The sequence below is a fragment of the Onychostruthus taczanowskii genome, unplaced genomic scaffold (genome assembly GCF_017590055.1).
Source record: "Onychostruthus taczanowskii isolate IOZ18803 unplaced genomic scaffold, ASM1759005v1 scaffold30, whole genome shotgun sequence".
NCBI lineage: Eukaryota > Metazoa > Chordata > Aves > Passeriformes > Passeridae > Onychostruthus > Onychostruthus taczanowskii.
The window spans coordinates 8,382,880-8,408,268 of record NW_024500350.1 but is presented as its reverse complement, the minus strand read 5'-3'; the positions used below and the strand labels follow the sequence as shown (position 1 = coordinate 8,408,268).

At 51.1% G+C, this 25,389-nt stretch overlaps 1 protein-coding gene across 5 annotated transcripts in view; it reads right to left on the bottom strand.

The window, feature by feature from the left end:
- Positions 1-25,389, bottom strand: part of TBC1D16 (TBC1 domain family member 16) — a 29,321-nt gene extending 3,932 nt beyond the window's left edge. Inside the window, exons 1-9 of one of the 5 annotated variants that reach the window (XM_041409060.1) lie at positions 25,311-25,389; positions 21,411-21,534; positions 19,232-19,464; positions 17,709-18,096; positions 17,523-17,573; positions 4,523-4,720; positions 3,059-3,206; positions 1,884-2,051; positions 921-1,069 (exon numbers count right to left, since the gene is read on the bottom strand). In XM_041409060.1, the coding sequence (XP_041264994.1) occupies positions 921-1,069; positions 1,884-2,051; positions 3,059-3,206; positions 4,523-4,720; positions 17,523-17,573; positions 17,709-18,096; positions 19,232-19,406 (1,277 nt within the window). In that variant the 5' untranslated portion in view covers positions 19,407-19,464; positions 21,411-21,534; positions 25,311-25,389. Of the gene's footprint in view, positions 1-920; positions 1,070-1,883; positions 2,052-3,058; positions 3,207-4,522; positions 4,721-17,522; positions 18,097-19,221; positions 19,465-21,410; positions 21,535-25,310 lie in introns of those variants that run through there. The other 4 variants (XM_041409055.1, XM_041409057.1, XM_041409056.1 and 1 more) reach the window with 4 other exon arrangements.

Here is a 25,389-nt window from a genome sequence, read left to right as displayed (position 1 = left end):
GCTGCAATAAACACTTCAAAAGCATCAGACTCTGCTCTCCACTGCCCCTTGGAACTCAGCACACCAGAACTCACCACTCTGGTTTGATTGTCTCCTGATTATTAACAGTACTGTGCCCCTCCAGCTTCAATGTACCCCCCTCCATTTAACAACACACAAATCTTTCATTAACAACCTTCTGGAAAGCAACAGCAAAGAGTTGCCAATAAAGGAATGTGATTGCCACAAGGAACAAAAAGCCTCATTTCAGTCTTAGTTTGCAGAAAAACTATTCCTGTACCGAGTTTCCTCAGCACCTGAAAAATAGACCAGCAGGTCTGTCCAGAACAGTGGATTGTCTGTCCCAAGGGATTACTGGAAGGAGCCTCCTGGGTTATAAACAGGATGACATGATGTGTTTGCTGCAATAAACACTTCAAAAGCATCAGACTCTGCTCTCCACTGCCCCTTGGAACTCAGCACACCAGAACTCACCACTCTGGTTTGATTGTCTCCTGATTATTAACAGTACTGTGCCCCTCCAGCTTCAATGTACCCCCCTCCATTTAACAACACACAAATCTTTCATTAACAACCTTCTGGAATTACATAACCCTTCTCATCCCTTATTTTTATGTACATTTTATTCATAAAGAAATATAAGATCCCAATTTTACCTTCAGTGTTCTAACCCAAGCCTTGCCTGGGAGGTGTTTCCCTGCATGGTTCTCACAGGGCTGCTCCCAGAGCCCAGGTAAGGAAATGTCTGAGCTCTGTGGAGTTGGCTCCAGAGCCTCAGCAGTGCCCAACACCTCCTTCCCCATCCCTGCCACTCCTCTACTCCAGCCTCTCCTCACGCAAGGATGCAGAGACTGAGGTGTCACTATGACATCCAGCCCAAGGAAGATAAGCAGGGGAGCTCCATGATGCTGGTCTGTTACCTTTTCTCCTGGATCTCAAAGTATTCTTTCCTCTTCTGCAGCCTCAGTGCCTCTCTCTCTTCAGAGGTGGACTCGTAGCTGTAGTAGTGCAGCAGAAAGGGCCACACCTCCCCACGGATGGAAATATCAATCCCACCAAAGAAAATGGCCTGGAAGAAGGAGCAAAAGTTATGGCTGGTACAGTTTCACATTCTCAAAATCAGCAACAGGCAACTGCCCGCTGCTGTGCTTTGGTGCCTCTGCGGCTCTTTCCTGACAAGTGACGCCTTGATTCAAGCTCCTGCAATTTGCACATGTTTAGAGGGAAAGTGCTGGCCCTCTATTCCCAGACCAGACACAAATCAGGCTCATTTCAATGTCAATAACCACCCCCGGAGAGGCTCTATGATTAACGTGTCGTTCTCATGTCACGGCTTAATCCCAAATCCTGGAGACTCTGCACTGCACTGCAAACTTCTCTCTCAGGGCCCGGGCCCCGTGCTCCCCTCAGCCCTGTTATTTCATACAGCAATCTCAGCTCATACAATCTCACTTCATACAATCTCAGCTATTTCAACCATCTCAGCTCTTTCAGCAATCTCCAGTGCTCTCTGTGACTTGGTCACACATTCTGCAAACACAGCAGGCACTGGACACTTTGGTTTATTGATTCCAAACGGCAGCAGAAGTGGGACAGCTCCTCGGTCAGAGTCACAGAGTCACACGCACCACAGAGTCACAGAATTGTTAGGGCTGGAAGGGACTCTGGAGATGCCCAGTCCAACCCCCCTCGCCAAGGCAGGGTCACCTAGAGCAGGGGACACAGGAACACGTCCAGGTGGGAATCCAGTCCTCCAGCCAAGGCTTCACTCAGGTCTCCCTCCTCCCAAAAGCCCAGCTCTTGCCCTGGCAGGAACACAAACTCCTGCAGCTCCCCTGGGGACCCGCACTCAGCACAGGAGAGAACACAGGAGAGCCCCTCACCTTCCTCAGCCTGTACTCCTCCTCCACCTGGCCGGCCTCGTTGAGGTGGTGCAGCCAGGCTGCCACGTCCAGGCGCCGCTGGGAGTTCTCCTCGGGGTGCGTCTCCGAGGAGGGCAGCTTGGGGCGGCGGATGGAGAACTGCATGCAGGTTTTCTCATCTGCAAGCTGCTGAGGGGGCAGAACAAACCACAGCTGCAGCAGGAGCCAGGGAGAGCAGCACAGTGTGAAACGCAGAGCAGGGAAACCTCTGCATGCTTCATGTAGGATTAAGCACTGAGGAGCTGCACTTGGGAAGGTTTTGTTGGCTTTTTTTTTTTTTAATTCCAACCATTACAATAACAAGAGTGATTAGAATAATTAAAATCCGCCATGAAACAGCTTCATCTTAAAAAAAAAAATAGTTTCCATTCCTCCTCCAATCTTATCCCCGACCTGAAACTGAATTAATGCTGCTTACAGCAAAACTTGCCCCTGCCAGGAATGCCTGCAATAAATTACATATGATTGGCCATATACAAAGGGATTGCTGTTAGGAGAGCGGGGAACTGCGCTGCCAGGCTCTCTGAGGGCACTCAGGATCCCAGTGCAAGGCTGCAGCTGACATTTAATTTAAAAATCAAAGGTTGCTCAATGCAAAAAGTGAGCCCATGCGACCGTAATAAGAAAAGCAGCGGGGGGCTCTGTGGGAAGGATGGAAATTTAAAAATCACTGTTTCTAATAAGCACATACAATATCTTAAACAGATAATTAAAGAGCTCTTATCACATTTGTATGTAGATTGAACAAAATATGGCAAGATGCCTTGTCAAAACATTCTCCAAACGGAATGTTATGCGTCACAAGATGGATGAAAGGCTCTGACACAATTTCCAACCTATCTCTGCAGATTTCCAGACACCTTCTGTGCCTAAAGGACAGCGCTGACCTGTCAGACCCATCAAAATCACTAAGTAAATCTTCTGGATGATCTTCCCCCATATTGCACAGGTAGAACAGGAATGGATGGAGACAGACAAGTCCAAGAGACACCTTGAGTCCAGTTTGCATTTCCATCCTAAACACCCAGCATCTGGCAGCTTCCTGCCTGACCTGGTGACACGAACTCAAAGCCTCATTTCTCCAACACACCAACCCATGTGTGAGACGCGTGGCCCCAAGAGCCTGGCTCAGGTACCTGGTCCTTGAGATGTGTCTCTGTGCAGTACTTCCATTGCTGAAACACCTCGGACAGTTTATCCAGGCCACCGTGGTGAAAATGGAAGATCTTGTACTGGCTCTCCCTGCTTGCCACCACCAGCTGCCCACAGGTACATGCCTCATCACTGTGGGAACAATGGAGAGCAACCTGCAGGGGTCACCCAGCACCACGAGGGACCAGCAGAACCCTCGGGGAGAGACAGTGCAGAGCAAGTCACAAAGTGCAACACCAAGCTGCCCCATAAAACAGGGCACAGAGGCAGCTTTACATCCCTGGGACTCACTGATCCTTATGGGTCACTTCAACTGAGACACTTCATGATTGTGTGACATGGTCATAGTGACAATTTTCTCCACTTGTGCCTGGTAACAGCACTATTTTTACCTTTCCTTCACATGAAGGATTTAAAATTTGTCTTCCCTGGAGGAAAAACCACAGGAAGTCTGCCCCAGAAACATTAAGGCAGTACACAAAGTCAGCTCCTAGGGATGTGCACACTTGCTCACACACAGCTCTGTCCAAAGAAACAGGGAGTGAGAGCAAAAAAAAGGGAGTAAAATGTTTTTGCAATGATTTGAAATAAATTTTGTAATAATTTGAAAGATAACTGAAGAGGCTAAGAGCAGCAAGACTCCAGAGGAGCCTGGTGAGGGGCAGGCAAAAGAAAAGGTACCATAGATAAAGATGTTTTTCATATCCCCAGGTTATGTGAAGCATTTATGGTATGACAGCTAAGAGCAACCTTTACTTTACTAAAAATAAAATCCTTTTGACTCTGTAGCTGTAATTCAGAGGCTCTCCTTGGGAAGGCTGACACTCACTTTCCTGGAGACAATTGTTCTGGAAAGGCTTCCAGGTAGGATTGCAGAAATCACCTCTGCCCAGAGCCCCAACATGGAGCATGCACAGCTCACACACAATTCACACAGCTCACACACAGCTCACACACAATTCACACAGCTCACACACAGCTCACACACAGCTCACACACAATTCACACAATTCACACAACTCACACACAGCTCACACACAGCTCACACACAGCTCACACACAGCTCACACACAGCTCACACACAATTCACACAACTCACACACAGCTCACACACAGCTCATACACAATTCACATAGCTCACACACAGCTCACACACAATTCACACAGCTCACACACAGCTCACACACAGTTCACACATAGTTCACACACAATTCACACAGTTCACACAATTCTCACACGGGATTCACACAGATGACACACAATTCTCACACAGCTCACACACAGCTCACACACAATTCACACAGCTCACACACAGCTCACACACAGTTCACACATAGTTCACACACAATTCACACAGTTCACACAATTCTCACACGGCTCACACACAGCTCACACACAACTCACACAATTCACACAACTCACACACAGCTCACACAAGGATCCAGTACCTGAAGAAAAGGCGAAGGGATCTCATTTGTCCCAGGTCTACCCTGAAGACACCACACACCTGCTCGAGGGCAAATACCTTCTGCTGTTCATCCCATCTGGTGCTCTGCGTTTGCCCATTGTTCTCCTGGGACTGGGCACTGGTGTCCAGGCTGGAGGCAGAGCTGGTGGAGCAGGTCATGCGATTGTCACATGTGTCCCTGTGGACAGAGCGTGGGGACAAAAACCCCATCAGCCATGGGAGGCTGTGGGTACATGCAACAATCACAGATGCTCCATGTTAAAAACCTTTAGTCAGAGTTCTGAAACTGGCATTCATTCACCAACTACATTTTTTTTATTTAAATTAATCCCTACCATCCCAAAAAGGATCCTGCTGTTGGCCTTTTCCTAAAGTTCTTGCCTGTAGAACTGGGGAGAGCCAAACTCATTCCTCAAAACACCAATTTTTGAGAAGGTAAAATGAAGAAGCTCAAGCAATGCCCTCAGTGTCCAGCTCAGCCACTCAACATCAGGATGGGAACAGGAGGAATGAGAACATTCCAACAGCAGCGTGGACCTGAGATCTCATCTGGGAAATTGCCTCTTTGACCAGTAAGATCCAAAGATGTTTCCCCTGAACTTGAGTTTCTCATTACACCTCTTGCAAGAGGACCTGCCAAGACTGGATTCATGTCTATAAACTCTAGACAAATGGTTTCCACCTGCAGTCTTGAACCTTGGCAGAGTTAGGATTGGGAAATCACACCTGAGTTCTTCAATCCACCACAAAGTAGAGAAAGTGAACCTAACCCTTTCCCAATCCACCCCAGATCTCCAGCTTTAAATGCAAACTGAGTTCAAACTCAAAAAGCCCCCATTTCCCCACCAGCCCCCATCCCAAAGGAAAAATATCAGTGCTTTGGGAATTAAGTGAATGTGAAACTGTGACCCTTGGCTCATAAAAAGGCCAATGCACGTGAACAATCTCGGCGCGGGCTCTGAATGGGCTCTGCTGTGAAATTGGGGTTTGCCAGACAAGGCCCGGAGCAGGTACAAAGCAGCCCCCTGCAAGGCCACTTTATGTGGTGTTTTCTAATCCTCTTATCCAACAATGTGGGCACTGAAGGCTGGAAATCACACACTCAGCATGCACTTCACATCCGTGTGCCTCCCGCGCCTGGCTCCAGGGCCTCTTCCATCCCGAGGGACAGGGCTCTGGACAGCCCAGCCAGCTGGGTGCATTTTCATCCCAGCCCTGCTCCAGTGTGTGGCTCAGCTCCCCCAGCCCCTTCCTGCTCCTGTGGCACTGGAGGAGACCAAGACTGGTTGACTCTGGCTAAAGGAGCAGCTTCATGGATCTCTGGGAAGTTCTGCTGCTCCAGTTTTTGGAAAGAAAGCAGCAAAGCAGAACTCACACTCAGGCCATTTGGAGGATGAGGACTCAGAAGGGAGGTGGCAATAAGGGTCACACCATACATCCAAGCTCACTCCAGGTTAGACAGGATACCTTCGACCACAGGCACAGCTGTACACCATCCCCTGCCTTGGGGATTTTTCCATGAAGATTGTACTGGCCTTTATGAAAAATCAAGCATTACTTTCTGATAAGGTGGCAAAATGTAACACTTTCTAAAACACTGAGTATCTAACATTAACACAGATGTAACAAGAGTCCTGGTACAAGACACTTGGGCTGGACTGCCTGCTAAGAGCAGCTGGTATTTATGGAGCAACACTTCATAACAGCCACAGCTGGTTACACAGGATTTTCCTGGAAGAGATGACTCAAACTAACTCAAAGACTAAGCAGAGGCAACCCATTTTCTAATGGCAAAAGGGCTGAAGGATGGGTTGGTGTGAGGATCATGCGGGTCCTGGTCACAGAGGTCCACATGCCAGATCTTCAAGAACATCATCTGAAATGACCAGCAGAGATGTCCAGAGAACTGCCAAGAAACGAGTTACCACTAGAGCTGGCTTTGATGCTGGGCATTCCATAGCTCTTCAGCGCACACAGCATTTCCAGCTGCAGTTCCCTGTGCTCCAAACCCCAAATCTGCCCCAGATGCAGCAGCAGCCAGCTGAGACCCGCGGGCAGAAGAGGCCGGGCACAGCGCTGGCACTGGGGGAACCTCCGGAAATGCTTCTCCAAGACAAATGTTTACAGTTCCCATGCAGCCACCGGTGACAAGCTCGCACACGCATCCCGGGCACGGCAGCTCCTGTGTCGGGGGTTCAGCCCCTGCAGGCAGCAAGAAGCACCAGGGGTGAGCGGAGTGCCTCAGCCTGCGCAGCCCGGGGAAATTCCGATGGTCTCGCTGACGTAGAGGGTGAAATCTGAAAGAGACACCTGTGCCCTCCCTGCCCTTCACAGGGGTCAATGGACACAAACATTCACACTCAGGACAGATCAGAGACAGAGCCACCTCGTGCTGGTGCTGGCTGAGTCACTGGGGAAATTTGGAAAAAACCCGCACTCTGTCTAAAATTACTTTTTCCTGTACATATTGATTGAAAAAAAAAATTGAAAATACTGTAATCTCTGGATTGCTTTTAAATAAAATTTTAATATTGAGATCATTCTGTAGGTCGGTAACAATAAGCAGTATGATCTCTGCTAATTTTGTGGGGTTTGGGGAGTCCTCTAACCAGGCACTCAAGATAGACAAATGCAGGGGAAGAGTTTATTGTTTGTCAGACTATTCTATCTGTTGGATGAGGAATGTATCCCAGAGCACCCCATAAAAGCAGGAGTTGAAGCACTGCAATGCAAATAGCCGGAGGAACATTCCAGAGAGACTTTGGGTTGTGGGATCCAGGAAAAACAGAGCACCAGCTAGTACACAGCACTGGTCAGCAAAACAACAAGTGCAGTGGGGCACGGGAATAAAAGGGACAGGTTAAAAAATCAAGGAGGATTAGAAAACCTGGGTCAGGAAAATATGGGCCATGTTCATGTGTTCACTTCAAGAAGGTCATGGAGGGGCTGGAGCGTGTCCAGGGAAGGGAATGGAGCCGGGGAAGTGGCTCAGCCTGGAAAAAAGGAGGCTCAGGGGGGACCTTCTCATTCCCTGACAGAAGAGTGGAGCCAGCCAGGGGACAGGACAGAAGGAAACAGCCTCAAGTTGTGCCAGGGGAGGGTCAGGTTGGATATTGGGGAAAAATTCTTCATGGAAAGGGCTGTCAGACATTGGTACAGGCTGCTCAGGGCAGTGGTGGAGTCCCCACCCCTGGAAGGATTTAACAGCCAGGTGGATGTGGCACCTGGGGACACGGGTCAGTGCTGGCCTTGGCTGTGCTGGGGGAATGGTTGGACTCATTGATGTCTGAGGGCTTTTCCAACCCAAACGATTCTGTGATTCTGGGATTCCACTTCAGCCTTTTGCCCTCAGCCAAGTCCCACCACTCTTGTCTCAAAACACATCCCATTCCTGCCAGGGAGCAAGAGCAGGGGCTGAGGTATTTTCTCCACTCAGCAATCAACTACAGCAGCCAACCATATCCAAATTCCTGGAGCTTTTGTAGCCCCAAGGAGCCACCATTCCCCTCCCACCTCATGGGACCTCTTGCACGCCCCGCTGAGGAGCTCAGGTGAGACTCAACCTGCAGCAGTGGGACCCAACTCACTGTTCCAAAGCCCTGGAACACACCTATGGCACAGAGAGAGCTAAACCCAATTATTATTTCTGTTCCAGAGACCTGCCCTGATTACCTGGGAAGCCAATTTCAGCAACAAAGACCTAATAACTCATTTTACGATGTGATGTGACAAATATAATTACGAGAGAGAAAGGGGCTGAAGGCTGCAGCCATGATGTGGCAGTTTCCCAAGCTGTCAGCCTGCACCACCTGATTCCCAGTGAGCCTCCTGCCGGAGCCAAGCCCTGCTGCTGGAGCTGGCTCTCCATCACCCCGGCGCTAACGCGCGCTGTCACTAATAACAGCTCCCACAGCCCCAGCATTCCTGCACGCCGGCTTGGGACCATCATTTACAGACAATGAGTATCATCATAATGTATGAGCATCCATGTAATGGGAATTACATGCCCCTTTTCCTCCCCAGGGGTTAGCATTTCTCTGTTTCTCCACTATTCCCCACAGGCACTGACCTTCTGGGTTCCTCTTCTTTCCAGCAAGGTGAAGCAGCTCCTGGCAGCATCAGCTGCTAAGACAGACAGCTTCAAACAAATAATCCACCAAGAAAAGTTCAAAGCTATCCTGAAATGCCTAAAAATTTAGTGCAGTGGCTGTACAGAGTAAGGTAATATTGAGTATCTGGAACCCAAATCCATTGTTGTGATTAAAAAAAGTGTCCTTGACAATATACATATATTATAGACTGAAACATGCTGAATTCAGTGACACAAAAGACATGCAAAGGAAACCAGACTGGTAATTTAGGATTAAAAAAGAGATGCTGAAATGTGTCTGCTTGCTCTGCAGAACAGGGCTGGAAGGACACTCACAGGACAGCACCAGCTTCCCACGGAGTGTGGCACACAGAGCCAGCCACAGACAGGGAAATGCTGCTGTCACATTCTGACCAGCACAGACCAGTAACCAGGTTAAGAACTGTGTTAAAGCCACCCTTTGGCTGAAAACATTTAGAACTTGAAGTTTCTGTGCCTCAGAGAACCTGAACAGAATCGATTTCCATTGACAATGGTGACTGGGGAACAAGGTGTTAGATAGCCTGGATTTAGAAAGCCTAGCCAGGATTTCTAAAATTAAATGTCAAAGCATCCTCATGTGGAAGCTTTTCTATACATTTGCAAACACCTGGGAAACAAATCTAACAATTCCTCCTATTTGTTGGGGAAACCTGGAAAAACTACTCGGGCTGTTACAGTACAAAGTACACTGATACCAACGTGCACTTTCCAAGAGCTTGTTCCACAGGCTTTCCATTGATCTGTTTGCTTTCAAAACATAAATTTCCCCACGTTGAACTGCACTAAATGCTATTTAGTAGCTAATTAACTTTCTGTGCTGAAAACCTCCTGTAATTGCACTTCTTTCACCTTTTTGAGCCCGTGTCCCCCGGGGAACCCAAGCTGTCCTACGGCATTTGTTCTGCTCGTTTCTATCTCACAGGCACAAGTTCCTCCCTGACACCGGGCTGCCAATCACGGCGGCAGAGGTCACTGGAGACCAAATTAGGAGCACTCTGCCTCTGACAAACTTGCTTCGCCTAGCTTGTTGTAAAGGGAAAATAAACAGTTACGAAAAATAATTGTATCCTTTCAAGCAGGACACCGGGAAGCAGATCCAAGCGCTTGTCCAAGTCAGCGCATTGTTGTTAGTCACTCCTCGCATTCCTGTTATTAACAACACCCGAGGAACAGGCTGTTTACATCTCAAAAGTGCTGGAGTCCCTCCCTCCCCTCGGACCGAGCAGAGGGTCTGCGGCCAGAGCCTTGCTCAGGGACTCCTCAGGCACCCTCTGACCTTGGGCTGAAACAGCAAGTTCACCGTCAGGGACGGGGCTGGGAATTAACAACAGCTCTGACAAATAAACCGCTGCACCACGGCGAGGGACTCGCGGAAACCCGATTATGCAGCTCTGCCTTCTGACGGGCGTAATTGGTTTGTCCTTGAGAAATAAAGATCAAACCGATTTGTTCTGCTTTACGGGGCTATTGCAATCCGTATCCCCAGCGCCCTGCCCGCCTTCCCAGAGCTTCCCAGCACCTGGCACAGGTAGAACACGGATTTCCATCCCAGACATTGGTGACAGCAGTGGCCAGGGGGTACACACCGTCCTGCCCTGTGCTGAGAAGGGTGAAAGCCTCCCCACACTGGGCCTTTGTTGCTCCTCATTCATCCCTCCAAGCCCTCGAGGCCGGAGGGGAAGCTGAGTGATTCCAGCCAGCAAGGGGGTGTTAGGAAAACAGCCCCGCGGCCTCCAAAGGGTCCCCCCAGTGCTGGAGTTAAAGAAAAGGAAAACAAAACAAACCCAGAGTTCTTGAGTTCATTATTTTGAATGTAAATGGAAAAGGCAAAAAAATAAGCAGAAGTTTGTAGTGAAGTAATGGGTGTTTTAATCTCTTTTCCCCAAATCTGGAATGTGATACGCATTCCAGCTAGGAGACAAACAATCTGCTTTCACAGCTGACACTTCCACACAGGTGTAGCTGCTCAGGTAAACCCAGCTGAGGTTTTTCTGTTTTCCTCTGTGACTTCTTGTTGCAGGGAGAGAGAGGGTGCAGAATGAGTGGTTTGATGATTTGGAATAAAACACACACAGCTCCGAGCAGCCAAACACAACAAATCACTTAGAGCCGAGTGGACACTCCTCAAGGATGCAAATGTTACCTTCAGTTTAAGGGAGGAAAATGTTCCAGAAGCTCAGTGCTGGATTTTTACAATCCATACAGAGAAGGGGCACCTCATGCCTGGGCTTACACTCATTAATAAATCAATCGAAATGCAACACTTAAAAAAAAAATTCCTTAGATGGAAAAAGTGATTTCTCAGCAAAGCCTGAAAAAGAATGTTTGCTTTTCAGCCCATTCCAGTCTGGAGAAGGAGACCTTTTTTCCCCATGTTTATTTTATTTTTAAAATCAATGGATTATTTTGCTTTTTTTCCTTTCAGTTCAATCCATGCAAAAATAAAATTCTCCCCTAATTATGCTAATTATAATCAAGCCTTCAAACCGCTGCTCCCTTGAAAGACCTGCCGATTACCTTTGTTCTTATATTCCTGGCTCGAAGCAGTGAACTGGGAATTTCGGGGGGACATTTTAGTGGCAAAGTTAACCAACTCCCCAGACTCTGCTGCTGCCCCAGCGTGAGCTGAGCCAGCACCACCCAGGGAGGATTTCACTGTTTCCACAAGACAATGCGGATTTCCCAAGGGAAGAGCTTGCTTCAAGTAGCAGAAAAGGGAGAGGAAAGAGGAGCGCTGCCTAAAAGCATGTTCCAGAGTTATTGTAAATGCCTAATGCTGGGATAATTGCGAGGCCCGAGCCAAGGAGACAGAGGCCGTGCAGATTTATTTGCATATACTGTGGTGCTTTGGAGGGGACATGCTCTTTATTTTGATTCATTTAACACAATTCTTCCCTCACAAAGCTGTGGATACCTGCCAGTGCCATTTATCTCTGCTCTCCATTCAGATTTCTGGGCGTTGCGATTTTATAAATAAATAACAGAAGAAATGCAAGAATATCCAGGGAAAAGGTGAAAGCAGCCCTGGGGAGAAGGACTGGGGGGTGCTGGTCATGTCCCGGCCATGTGTGCTGGAACCAGAACCCCCCTGAGCCTGGGCTGAGCCCGGCGTGGGCAGCAGGGACAGGGATTGTCCCCTCTGCCCCTCAGGTCAGACCCCACCTGCAGAGCTGCCCCAGCTGAGGCAGAGCTGGAGCTGCTGCAGGGCCCAGAGGAGGCTCCAGGATGATCCCAGGCATGGAGCAGCTCTGCTGGCAGGAAAGGCTGGCACAGCTGGCATTGCTCACCTGGGCAGGAGAAGCTTTGGGCTGAGCTCAGTGTGGCCTCGCAGGGCCTGAAGGAGCTGACAAGAAACGTGGGGAGAGAGAATTGACAAGGGATGGAATGCCAGGACAGAGGGAATTGGTTTCAAACTGAGAGTAGATTTACATCAGATATTAGGAAGAAATCCTTCCCTGTGAGGTGGGCAGGCCCTGGCACAGGGTGCCCAGAGCAGCTGTGGCTGCCCCTGGATCCCTGGCAGGGGTGGCACTGGATGGGCTTTAATGTCCCTTTGCACCCAGACAATCGCACGGCTCCGAGATCTCCCGCCTGGGCCGCGCTGAGGGGAGGGGGGGGCAGCACCGGGGGTCCCGGGGGGCACCGCTGGGCACAGCGCGCCCCCTGGCGGCCCCGCCGCGCCACCGGCTCCGGCTCCGGCTCCAGCCGCGGTCACGGGCACGGGCACGGGCACGGGCACGGACTTCGACCACGGCCACGGTCACAGGCACCGGCCGCGGTCATGGCCGCGGGCACCGGTCACGGCCACGGCCATGGTCACAGGCCATGGTAGCGACCCACGGTCACGGGCCACGAAAAAGCCACGGCAGCCACAATGCACAGCTCCACAGAAAGCCACCACAGGCCTGCCCACGGAGCTGTGTCTGAAGCAGGGCTTCAGGCCTTCCCCAGCGTCCTGAGCAGACCTGAACCACGGCCGGTGCCCCAGGGGACAGAGGGGACCCTCCGTGTCCCCTCTTGCTCCCGCTGCCTGCCCTGGGAGCTCCCTCACGGATACCACCCGCTCTCGCTGCCTCCCCGACATCCCAAATCAAGAGCCTCATGGACCCCCTCAGCCGCAATTCCCGATCCCAAGTTAGCTGTCACTATTTTCTTCCCACGAAATCTGGCAGCAACCCAACAGAGGGAAGAAACAAACCTGCTATAATTAATGTTCTTGCTGTTCAAATATTTATATAAAGCAAGATAGAGCCGTATGCCTCTGCAATCTCTTGGATCTGTCCAACCTTCTCAGCTTTGCAGCCAGGAACAACTTTAATTGATTACACAGTGCTGCTGATGGTTCAGGCCAGCTCCCCTTCCCAGTGCCCGGCTCCATACACACTACCCCTGCCTTAGGGAAGCTTACACTGACCCCACAATGCAAACAGAAGAGATCAAGGACTATCCTTCTGCTGGAGATTTGTGGATGTTTTTGCCTGGTTATGGGTTTGGGTACAAATGGAATTAGGAGCTCCGCTGTCTTACATCATAAGTGGCACCAGTTCAGGCAAGTCCTAGGGAATTGAAGCCTGGACAAGGTACCCACCTCGCTCCTCCCCAGGGCTGAATTAATTCAAAACTGAGATGCTGCAAGAAGTTACAGGAGATTTTAAAGTCTGTGACCAATTCCCCTGGTTCCAATATAATCACTTCTGTTACAACAGCGATGAATTCCCAATCTCTTGAGGACTCCAGATCTCCTGCCAGTTCACTCTAATTTCAGCTCATTTCCCTTATAATTTTGTCTCCTGTTTTTGCTGCAGAGGTCAGAATGGCTCTCAGCCCTTCAGGTGAGCTGCCAAAACAAGATGATGCAATGCCTGTGCTGCTCCCACTGGCTCCTGGAGCAGCTCATTTACTGATGAGCTCCTGGGAAGCAGCTTAACAACAGGATGTGCAACACATCCGTAAAAATTGCATCAGCTGCGACGCCAAAGGAGTTTTACCCTGTGCTGTGAGCTTTGCTTGGGTTGTCTGTGATCGATCTGCCATATGAATTCATGCCTGCTGAAGAACATGAGAACTCACCATCATCTACCTCCATCATGACAGTGTTTCGTTATTTTTATTACTGCCTGCTAAAACGATCGATGTCTCATGAAAGATGTTTCCTTCCTGCATTGATTCCACCTTGGCCACATCGCTTCTGCTGGTCCTTTCCAGCCTGAGCTGTGGGAGCACTGCTGGCCTCTGTCCCAGCACCTATGGGGCTGCTTGTGGAGCTCCAGCCTCTGGCCAGATGTTGCCCCAAGGTCCACTCATACAATTCCAACACTGAGGCTCCTCAGTCCAAATTTTGCCTGTATTGGCCAACATCCCAAGGTGAAGTGAGTGAAGGAACCAATACCAGTGTGTGCATCTCCTCTTCAGCACTGCTGTGGTGCCTGTCAGGTATCAGCAATTGCAGTTGGGGAGTGAAAAGCCTCCTGAGCACCCATGAAAGCTCCTGCTATCCAGGGATCACTGTGGCACAGCACAAACCCCACCCCAAACCAAACCCCACTCACAGAGCACTAAGTGCTTCCAGAACTGACTATATAGATCTGATGTCGTGGTCAGTTCAATAACTCCAGCAGCATCAGTGGATGGACATTACAGAAGTGTCAGATGCTGTTTGGTTGCCTGGATGTAACAAAAGCCTTTTAGTTTCAATTTACTGCTGGGGAAAATGGAAGCAGAGGAATTTCCCAAGGCAGCAGCGAGCCAGAGCTGGGCACAGAGAGCAGCTGCCCTGAACTTGTGTCCTTCAGACCACAAGGCAAACATTTCCTGACAGCCAACAAACAACGGGGACAGGGGAGGGAAGGGACAGAACGGAATGATTTTATTTCCAGCATCCCTCCTTTTCCACAGAAACACACACCCCGACAAAGCTGCCATCAGTGTAAGTTTCCCCACACCAGCTGCCTCCTGAAGGAACCACATGCTGGGAGCACTAAGGGGTCCCCAAAGTTAAGAAGGACACAAACCCCAGGACAGTAAGGACACCTTTCCTTGAGGGATGAGGGCAACCTGCAGCAGTCTGCCAGGCTGGTCTAAAGAGAGAAGCAGGAGTGTGCATGCTGGTGCTGGGACACTCCCATTGCTCCCAGCCCAAGGAATTGTGTAAATGGGAGGAGGATGCATCAATCGCTGCGTGGGACCCCTGGCAGCCTGTCAAACTGAGAAGCAAAGAGGAAAAAAACCCAATGGAAACGTTTTTATTTCCTTATGTTCTACCAGGCAAGTTGGTGACTTGCAACTGACTTACTGGTTGTGCAACTCCAGGGCTCCCCAGCCCACCTCCCTCCCTCTTCCCCGCCCTCGTCCTGCACACACTGCAGTGTTTGTGGCTCCCTCATGCCCAGGTGGCCAGGCCACCTCCTCAGGGACACTCCAAGAGGCAGATGGGATTTGTGACTCCTGGTCACACACAAATTCTGTCAAGCAGCTCGCCAAGCCCCTGATCTCATCTCATCTCATCTCATCTCATCTCATCTCATCTCATCTCATCTCAAAGTGTACCTGTACATCCCAATTCTTCCACAGCGACACATTTCTCCATTTCTGAGGATAGCTAATCACACAGGAAGCTGGCTGGACTGAAATGCAACATATTCCTTCAGCTTCTGCAACAACCACAGGGAAGAGCAGAGCTGTCTTTGCAGCAACTCCCCAGTGCAGAGGGAAACAACCAGAAACAGTCGTTCCTCCTGGCAGAGAGGAGGTGGTGACGGGGAGGTGGGGAGGAAAGAGAGCTCAAACAATCTGCCAGCAGCACAAACTTTGTTCCCACTCCAATTCTGGCTCAAAGGGGAAGCAGCCAGCAGAAAAACCCAAACCAAAACAAACCCTTAAGAAACAAGGAAGCTGTTCCCATGTTTGTAGTGACTTCTGAAACAGCATCTCCTGTCCCCCAAAATGCTGAGATGAAAGCAGGAAATATGAGATGCTTTTTGAGCAGACTTTTGCAAAGGATTCTATGCAAAATCTCCCACTCAACAACTTGTAAGAAAAATCCTGCGGATTCCATGGAAGGCGGCTCAATGGGGAAGAACAAATTGGCAGAAAAAATGCACACACTGGACAAAACCCTTTCAAGTCAAAAGTCCCAAACAACAAAAGCTCTGTTTTATTAACCTGCTGCCAATTATGAGTGCCATGTGCACTGTGTGAGGCTTCAGAATGGCACCACAGGAGTTAAAAAAGAAGGAAAAAAGCAGAACCAAGCCGGCCCCTGAGCAGTGTGTGCAGAGCCGGCTCTGCCTGGCTGGAGCTGTCTGGGCTCCAGCAGCAGTGAGGAAGAGCCGGCAGAGGGCAGGGAAATGCCGCAGGAATTCATAGCCAAGGCAGAGAAGATGCAATAAACCATATTTCCTTCCTTTCCTGATGCTATTTGCAGCTCAGAGCACAAGTGTTGCAGCACAGTTAAACCACAACTCCTGACTCACTGGATGCTGCCTGGGACCCTCCTGCACCAGCTCCTTGTGGGAGCAGTCCAAGCCCACAGCATTCCTGGGACAGCACGTGGGCTGTGGCCTATGCCAGGACTGGGGTTTCCCCAGGATGAGCTCAGCCTCCTGGTTTTCAGCAGCTAGGATGTTATTCCAAACGTGTCCCTCGCTCTTCCCACCACTACAGTGGGGTAATAACATTCCTGAGCCTTGAGCTTCCCAATCCCCCCATGAGGACAGAAGATGCCAGGCTATGAACATTTCACTTGTGCTCATTGGCGTTTCTCTCACCCACTGATCTGGACTTTGTAACTGGGATGGGATGGGATGGGATGGGATGGGATGGGATGGGATGGGATGGGATGGGATGGGACAGTCACTACTCACCCCACTGCACAGGTGCTGCAGAGCACAAGCGCAGCAAACCCTGGGCAAGTTCTGAATGCAAAGCTGATACAAAGTCTGACATCACCTCACAGACGGGTTTTAAAATATCCACAGAGAGTTGAATCCATTAGAATACTTCCTCACAAGCCTCGTTCTTAGTGGCAGTCTCTGGGCTTGAGATTAGCCCACAAAATAGAGGCAGAATCTCTTCAGCTGTCAGTGCAGTCTGTGCATTGCTGACATGAACAAAGGAGAACTCGTTTCTCCTCATTTCAGGTGTAGTTTCAAAGTTGAGTTGTAGCCTAAAAATCAGCCCCATGGTGCTTCAGGAATGCATCACACCCATCCTCCCTGAGATGGGAACGAGTAACACACCAACAGGGCAGGGCCCACAAAGTCAGAACCACTGGGGATGGAAACAGGGAGTTCTACAGGTGTCCTCCTGCTCCTTATTCCTTTGCCAAGGTGCCCTCTTTCCCCCTGTGGAGTTCACTGCAGGTGACACTGGGAAGCACTGACTGAAATACCCAGGTTAGACATGCAAGAATTAATGTTTATCTGTCTGAAGTGGGATCACGTTCTGAACAGCAGCAAAACAAGCTCCCACACGCAGGTTTCATGTCAACACCGGGCCCGGAGCGGTGCCCATGGCTCAGGAAGTCAGCAGGGCCCTTTGATGTGGCTCTGCACGAGAAGCAACAAGCTCAGATCTTCAGCAGAGCCAATCAGGCCAACAAAGGACCCGTTTAATTCAGCAATGCTGCTTCCAGGGTTCAAGACAGTTCACCTGAAAGGACATACACAGCCCTGGATGTTTGGGGCCAGGGTTCACCAAGCAGAAGCAGAACTGGCTGACAGTTTCCTGTAAACTCCATAGGAGTCTGAAGCAAGACAGGGCATTGAGCTCAATGCCACTGTGAAGTTTCTCAACTTCCTTCAGCATCTCCAAGCTCAGCACCCAGCACCCAGAAAAAGGATGCACTCACCTGCTTTCACTGTCCATGAACACGGAGCTGCTGCTTTTCCCCAGGGCTTCACTGATGGGAGAGAGGCAGAAGGGGGAAGAGAAGGCATCAGAATCAGAGTCAAAAGTGCTGTCCCTGCTCACATCGTCAGCAGACAGCTCCAAGGAGTCCTCCCTGCAGTCCAGGCCCTCCTCTGTGCCCTCGGACCTGCAGTGCTCCTCCTGGGAGCTGACCGTGGACAGGGTCCCGGAGTCGCTGTGGGGCGGCTGCGGGGACCGGCGGGCGCCGCTCTGCGACAGCTTCTCCCCTTCCGAGGAGGGGGCCCCGTCCCTCACCAGCTGGGACACCGTGAGGATCTCGTCCCCCCTGAGGCCCGGCGCCCCTCTCTGCTCCGGGGGGGACGCGGGCCGGCCAATGCCGAAGGCCTGGGCGTGGCGGCCGCGCTTTCGGGGCGCCTTGCGCACCGGGGAGCTCTCGGGGGTGACGTAGCGCAGGGCCTCCTCATCCTGCCGCTGGATGCGCGAGTTGGGCACCCAGGCCAGGATCAGCGTGGTTCCCAGGAGCTCGTCCTTCTCCATGTACAAGCACAAATAGCCTGAGGGAGAGCACAGGAGCACAGGTTGTCACACCGAGTCATTCACCGCCCCGAAGTTTCCCTTTCCCCATCTCTCCATCCCTGGAAATGTTCAAGGCCAAGCTGGATGAGGTTCTGAGCAACCTGGTTTGGTGAAAGGATCTTTAGGATCCTCCATTTACCTTTTCAGGAGATCTCCCCTAACCCAAACCATTCTGTGACTCTGCCACTTCACTACCACTCCACATGGGCAAAACAAACCCTTTAATTTACCAGGACAGAATTCTGTCAAAGGAATTGTCAAGTGCTCATCATTATTCAGTATTTGCAAATCATTTCAAGTCCGCATGTGGCTTTTGAACAGTCTGAATTCCCTCTGGCCTAACTGAACACAGAAATGACATGCAAATACTTGGACTTCCTGGACAGATTTACTAATCAAGAGTAAATTACAAAATATGTTCCCACATGAAAAAGTTCTACTGTTTCTTAGTTAAACAATTTCAAGTGCCAGCTGAACATTGATTTCTCAAGAATATTTACCTTAGTGTAGCTGAAGGGTTACATTATTTATGGAAAGCCAATGGAAAAAGAAGACACCCACACCAAAAGGAAAGCAAGGGTCAGTGCTCAGAGAATAATTCATTTTGTGAAGCTAAGCCAAGAGCCACAGGTCTCTGATGAGAACATGAAAGAGCACAGGAACACATGAGAATAAAAGGACAGAGCAGGATTTATCCTCATTTACTCCAGTGCACACAGCCACAATCAGGCTTTTTGGATTCTCCCTTTACCAGTGGTTGCTGAGGCCACTGCAGCAATGACAGTTACAAGAGGATATTTGGATTTCCTGAACAATTCAGGGATGTGAATGAGCAGCAGAAGTTACTGTCCCCACATGACAACTTCTGACTGCACAAAAGGACTTACTAAACCAGGTAAATCCATGCTAGACCAGAAGAGAAAGGAGCAATATCACTAATCTTCCTACTAAAAGAAGAGCTGATGGATCAGCTTGTGGATGGCTTTCCTGAGCCTTGCCCTGTCCCCACTGGCACCTCTTCATTCCTCAGGGCCCAGGATGTAGAACTTGATAGAAGCAACACCCAGGAGAGAGAAAAAGAGAGAATGGGCAGGGTTTGCAACCTGCCATCACCTGGATGGTGCTCCCCGATGCCCTGCAGCAGCTCAGAGGGGTGGACACAGACATTGTTCTTGGAGTAGATGATCTCCCCATCGAGCACGGAGGAGGAGCCGCCGCTGCCGGGAGTCAGGGTCAGGAGGTCGGACGCTTTCGAAGAGGCTCGACGGAGGAGTCGCCCCAGAGACATCGCCAGGGAAATGTTTCCATCATCTGTCAGCTCTAGTCAGGGGCCAAATTCAGAAGATCTGTCAAGAAGGAGGAAAAAATAGTGTGAGAACCAAAATAACGACAGCTCAGCACGTGCCACCCACTGTCTGAGGACAAGTCTCCCATCAATCCACACCTCAGGCAAGAGCCCTCTAATGCTGTGGATCTCTAACATCACCTTCATGCCTCAAAGGTGCTGAAGCACAGAATCCCAGGATATTTTTCTCTGCAATGAAGAGACATGAAGGCAACAAAACGCCACATGTTAGCAGTTACTGTGGGAGGAGGCAGAACAGCAATGCTGGTCACTGAAATCCCCACTGAGGGAACAGCTCAGCGTGTGGAGCTGCCCCATGTGTCACTGACCCGGGCATGTCACAGAGCCAGAGCTGATCCCTGAGGTTCCTTCAGCACAGAAAAGGCTGAGACCACAGCACTGAACATGGGGCTGCTGCTCCAGCCACAGCATCTCCAAAAACAACATCAATCAAACCCACTTCATGTCCTGCTTGCCATTTCTGTGTGTTTGAGGTTTTCGGGGTTGGGATTTTTTTGTAAGGTTGTTTTTGGGTTTGGTTCTTTTGAGCCTTGCCAGAGATGAGGCTCGAAAGCCCTGTGTTCACCAGCGGGGGCAGAGCCCAGACACAAAGCGTGGCACACCAACTCAGGGCAAACATTTCACCCATTAAGAGTTACACAGAACTGTGGAGCACAATCCCCAGCTCACCCCAAATAAGCTCTGTGCTCAAATGAGATGTGCTGCTTGCTGGGGCTGATGATGAGGAGCTCTGCAGTGGACCCAGAGGGGCCACCCAAGCTATAAAATATTCAGCAGGTGGACCAGGACATGTTGGAAGAGCAGGAGGGTCTCACACAAAGCAAGCCCAGTGCAGAGCAGGCTCCCTGCAGCCATCCCGAGCTGGGAAGCACCAGAACTACGCCAGTTTCTGTTCTGCCAAAACCACAGGAGAAGAGGAAACTCCCACTTTTGTTCCTTTGTGTTTACGTGGCCCAGCTTGCTGTGAACAGGCCAGTGTGACCCAGCACAGCCCCGACACAGCCACGCTGCCAGGCCCAGGGGGAGCTCAGCCCGGGGTGCTCCTGGGGACCAGTCCCACGTTGGGCTGCAGGCCACGGCCTCGAGAGCCAGAGAGGAACATAAAGCAGACAGGCCTTGGCCTGGGACACCTTTTGAGGAAATACTTAAAGGCCTAAGCAAGCACTGTCTGATGTTGAACAGCTCTGACTTCTTTAATCTGGTTTTGATGGTGAATCCAGCCAGCCCAGGAGGGCAGAAGGCAGAAATGGCAAAGGGGCATTTCCCAAAGGGCAGAGTGAGGGCTGCAGGGAAAGAAAATAGCTGTCCTGCCTCTGACAGATTGGTACATGCAGAAGACTGCAAATGAGACTGCCAAGCTGTTGACAGAGCTTTCATTAAAGGACAAACTATTGGTTTAACTGGCAATGGCCACATTTGTCAGCTCGAATCACAGCAGAGGCAGTTCCTGTGTTTCAGCCTTTGCTGGGACTTGATGGAGGAGCCTCAGCCTCAGCCCAGCAAGGGTTCAGGATAAGAGAATCACTTTGCAAGTCCTGCACACTCCTGTCTCCTTCTAGCACCAGGCACATGTATCCTCATGTCTCAGCCCCAAAAACCAAACACCAGCCAAGCCCTAAGCTCATTCTTGTCCACATTGCCAAAATCCACAGCTTCAGGCTCTGGGTTACATCTGGCAGAAAGTCATTTGCCTCAACCACATTTAAGGAGCAAAAATCACCTTTCCTCTCATTGCACCCTGCAAGAACAGGCAGTAAATTTTGGTGCAACTTCTCCTTCCCCACACTGAGTTACAACATGCTGTTTCCAAACAGGGCCGGGGGAGTCAGGGGCAGGCATGTGGAGCCACCTGGCCAGAGACCTGGTCCTCCTGCACACCTGTGCAGAGTCACCTGTCAGCACAACAAAGGCTACAGCAGCACAGACCTTCATCCATGGCAGTGACTTCCTCAGAACCCCAAAAATCAGCAGATGCACAGGAGGAAGGAGGCACCAACTGGATGCTGCTGCTGGCCAGGGAGTGCTTCCTCAGGAAACACGGGGACAGGAGCTGGAGAGGCACATGAGAAACAAGAGGGTGTGTGATGTCCTGCTGCAGCTCTCTGGTGCTCCCAGGAAGGCAGGGGAGGGTCAGGACGTCTCTGCCAACAGAGGCAGCACTTAATGAGCCTTCACCAGGCACAGAAAGAACAAAGCTACAGGTAAAGATCAAAAGCTGCTCCCTGGAAAGCCAGAGGAATTTAAAGGGAAGTCTTGCTTTGATCCTGCAGAACACCTGTTGTTCAGCACTGCCTGCATGTGCAGGTGGACAGTGCTGCAGGTACACGCAGGGTTGGGAAGAGGAAACCAAAAAAAAGACAAGAGCTTTGGAATCCAGTGTCCTGCCAGCTCAGAAATTCAGCCTGTTGGACTTGCCTTGCAGAAGAGCTGCACATCAGAAATCAGAGACCACTGCAGTGCTGCAGACAGTAGCCAGACACTCTGGGATATATAAATATCACCAGGAAACTCAATCCTTTCCCTGTTCTCACAGGCCAGGGAATTCTCTGTAGCTCTGGTTGCGGGATTAATGAAAAACAGATGCAAGTCACAGGACAGTGTCAGGGAGGGTGACAAGAGTTATCTGGGCCAGAGAGAGAGATTGCCAAAGGAAGATAAAAGCGAGGGAAATGTAGTAAAAGTCTTCACACATGGGAACTGTCACCACCAAGGAAAGGAAGAGCTGTCCATGAAGGACAGGAGAAACTGTCAGGCAGCTGAACCGTGGCAAGGAATACCTAGTTTTGTCTAGTATTCTAGTAGCTGGGACAATGGTGCACCAGAAAAGGGAACCCCAAGGGGCCATTTACAACGCTGGGGTTTCAAAGGCTGCAGAAATAAATACCCAGTAAGTCCCAGTGGGGAGTAGATGGTGGACTGGACCTCTGAAGGTCATCTAGTCTACTGGTACAGCCCCAAAAGTCCCTGAAACTCAGTTTGGGAAAATGCACCTCCTTCCTAAAACACAGGAGTTCATACAACACAAAGAAGCAAATCACAGAGATCAAATCTACAGGGTTTGCTCTGTTCTCAGTCCTTTTCCATGTGGGACAACATCTGCACACACAATCTGTGGGGCCTGGGTTGTGGGGAGAGGCAGGAACTGCTGCTGCCTCTTGTGTGCACTTGGGAAAGCAGCAGGAACCGTCCCACAGCTCAGGCAGCAGCAAATCAGCACCATTCAAAATAACCCATTTTTCATATTAATTTTGTATTTATCTGCTGATCTGGAGGGATTCTTCTCAGTGGGGCAGAGCCAGCTCAGCTCTCCAGAAGCTGAAGCACTGCGTTAGCTGATAAGCTCTTGCTGAGTGCCAATATTTATTAAGCACACACACATTTTCTTCTCCCACACATCAACCGTTGCCACTAAAAATCTTCGCTCCAGCTCCTGTGTCTGTTCACACAGCCCTGGCTGCTCTCCCAGTCGGTGCCAGCACTTCTCAGCTTCCTGAGTGAGAAAGTGCTGGGGAGCCAATTCCTGCAATCACCCACAGAGCCTCTTCCCCAGAGCCTGTCCAGCTCCAGGCAGCAGCATCCAGCCTGGCACCGGCTGCCCGCTCCTGCAGAATGCCCTTCCCTCCTCAGGAACCATCCCCAGGATCCTGTTTGCCTTGGCACACCACACCTCACTTGGCATCTGCTGCTGCACCAAATGCTGCTGCCTCCAGTTGCTCGAGATTCCTGCATCCCGGCCCGGGATACCCACTGACACACCCAGCACATCTCCAGGGGCACCGTGGGCACCCGGTTCCTGTCCCTGAGGAGCCCAGCCCAGAGCAGGGCCAGCAGCCTGGGCTGGCTGCAGCCACAGCTGCCAGGGCTGAGCCCCCAGTGCGCTCTGGCTCGCGGGGCACATTGGCACATTGGCTTTACCAGCCACATAACCAAGCTGCAGGGCTCTGGAAGTGAAACCTGAGACCTGCAGCGTGCCTGGGCACGGCGAGAAACACGAGCTGTCAAACAGCAGCACCACATTCAAGTATGAAATGTCTTTGGGAAGAAAAACGCAACAGGCTTGCTTGCTTTCTTGCCCTCAATAACTTGAATTTAATTTCACATGTTTAAGGAAAGCACAGTTGCCGTGGCAGTGGGGCTCACGCACTGCACAATTCCTGCCTTTTTGCCCTCTTGGGAACAGCAAGTGCCAGGTTTGGAGCTCTCCAGCACAGAGCAACTGGAGTATGACAGCCTGGAGTCAGGACTCAGCTGCCTCCAGTCCCCGGGTGGATCTGCTGTGCCACTCTCAGCAGGTCACTCACTTGATCTCTGCTCCTCTACAGGCACATGAGAGCCCTTGTATGACCTTCCTGTTGTATCACAATACCTCAACATTGGGAATAAAAAGAGAAAAGCTTTCCAAACTCCTCGCTACACTGGAGCCAGTTAAGAGGATCCAGCCAAATCAAGGGAAAGCATTTACCATGGGGAGCCACTCTGAAGTCATCCCATCTCATGCGGAGAATTATGTAGGTCACCAAAAAGTGTTTCATTGCTGCCCTGCTGGAGCAGCAGCGCCTCACAGAGCAAGAGCAAAGGGAAGGGAACAGCCAAACTCTCCACAATTCCAAAAGCAGTCACTACAGCGGGACTGACTTTGCTCAGATGCATCTCAGCTGAGCAGGTAAAAACGGGGCAGCAGCCTGAGTCCTGCAGAGCTGTGACTCCAGGGATGAAAAGGGAAAGGGAATGCTGTGTCAGGGCTGGCTGCTCCCGGCCACACCTGCTCAGGCATCAGAAAGCAAACAAAAAGCAAACAAAAGGCAAACAAAATTCACCCATCCCCAGCACCAAACTCATACCAACAGCACACGCTGTCACTGAGGCACTGCGTGCCACATGTCCCTCTGTCACTGATTAACCAGCTTTTCATGTCACTTGTCTGCACTGCTTGGGCCACAGAAAACGCTTTTATGGCTTTTTATTTCTGACATCCTGCTGCTGTGTCCGATAACACTCTCAGGACTCGATCCTCAAAAAGCAGCAGCTCAAACCCCCGGAGTGTGGATCACAGCTCGGAGGGTGAGCCGCCTGCAAGCTCCGTTCTCAGTGTGACAGACACCAGAGCACGAACCAGCCCTGCCACTCGGACACCCAGACTTTCCTTTTTCTTCCTGTTCTGAGCAGCAGCTAAGAACAAAACACCTCTGCACGACAAGCCCAGCTCGAGACCCGCGAAGGCAGAAATCCCAGAGGAAGCAGCCGAATTATTTTACAGTGTGAGCGGCACAGAGCAGCGCAGCACCCCACAACCCCTGCCTGCTCCTCAAACCACTGCCCTTGATCCCCCATCCTCCTCCCCAGGGGTAACAGCGCTCAGGGAGATCGGGGTCACCTGGGAGAAAACCAGGTCCCCACAAGTAAGGAAAACATTGAAACACCCCAAAGGCACGGAGCCGCACCGAAAGAACAGAAGAGAAAGTTTAGGAACTATTTAGATTTCCACCAGCGCCCCCGGCGGCACCCCGACCCCCAGGGGCATCCCGACCCCCGGAATAGGATCCCGATCCCCGGAATAGGATTCCGACCCCCGGAATAGGATTTCGACCCCCGGGGACGGCATCCCGACCCCCGGGCAAGCTCCCGTTCTCCCGGAGCACCCGCCCGCTCCCGCCGCCCTCCGCGGGGCTCCGCCGTGGGCAGGGCGGACAAAGAGCGGGATCAAGCACGGACCTGCCCAGGTACCGGCAGGATCTCGGTGCCGGGCCCGGGGCTCCCGGGGCAGCGCTACAGGATCACCGGCCCCCCACGCCCGGCCGCCCCCAGCCCGGCCCGGCCCCGCTTTACCGGCACAGACGAGCCCGGGGGAAGCTCCCGGCGCTGCCCAGCCCGGGGCGGGCTCGGACCCGCCGCCGCCGCCGCTCCC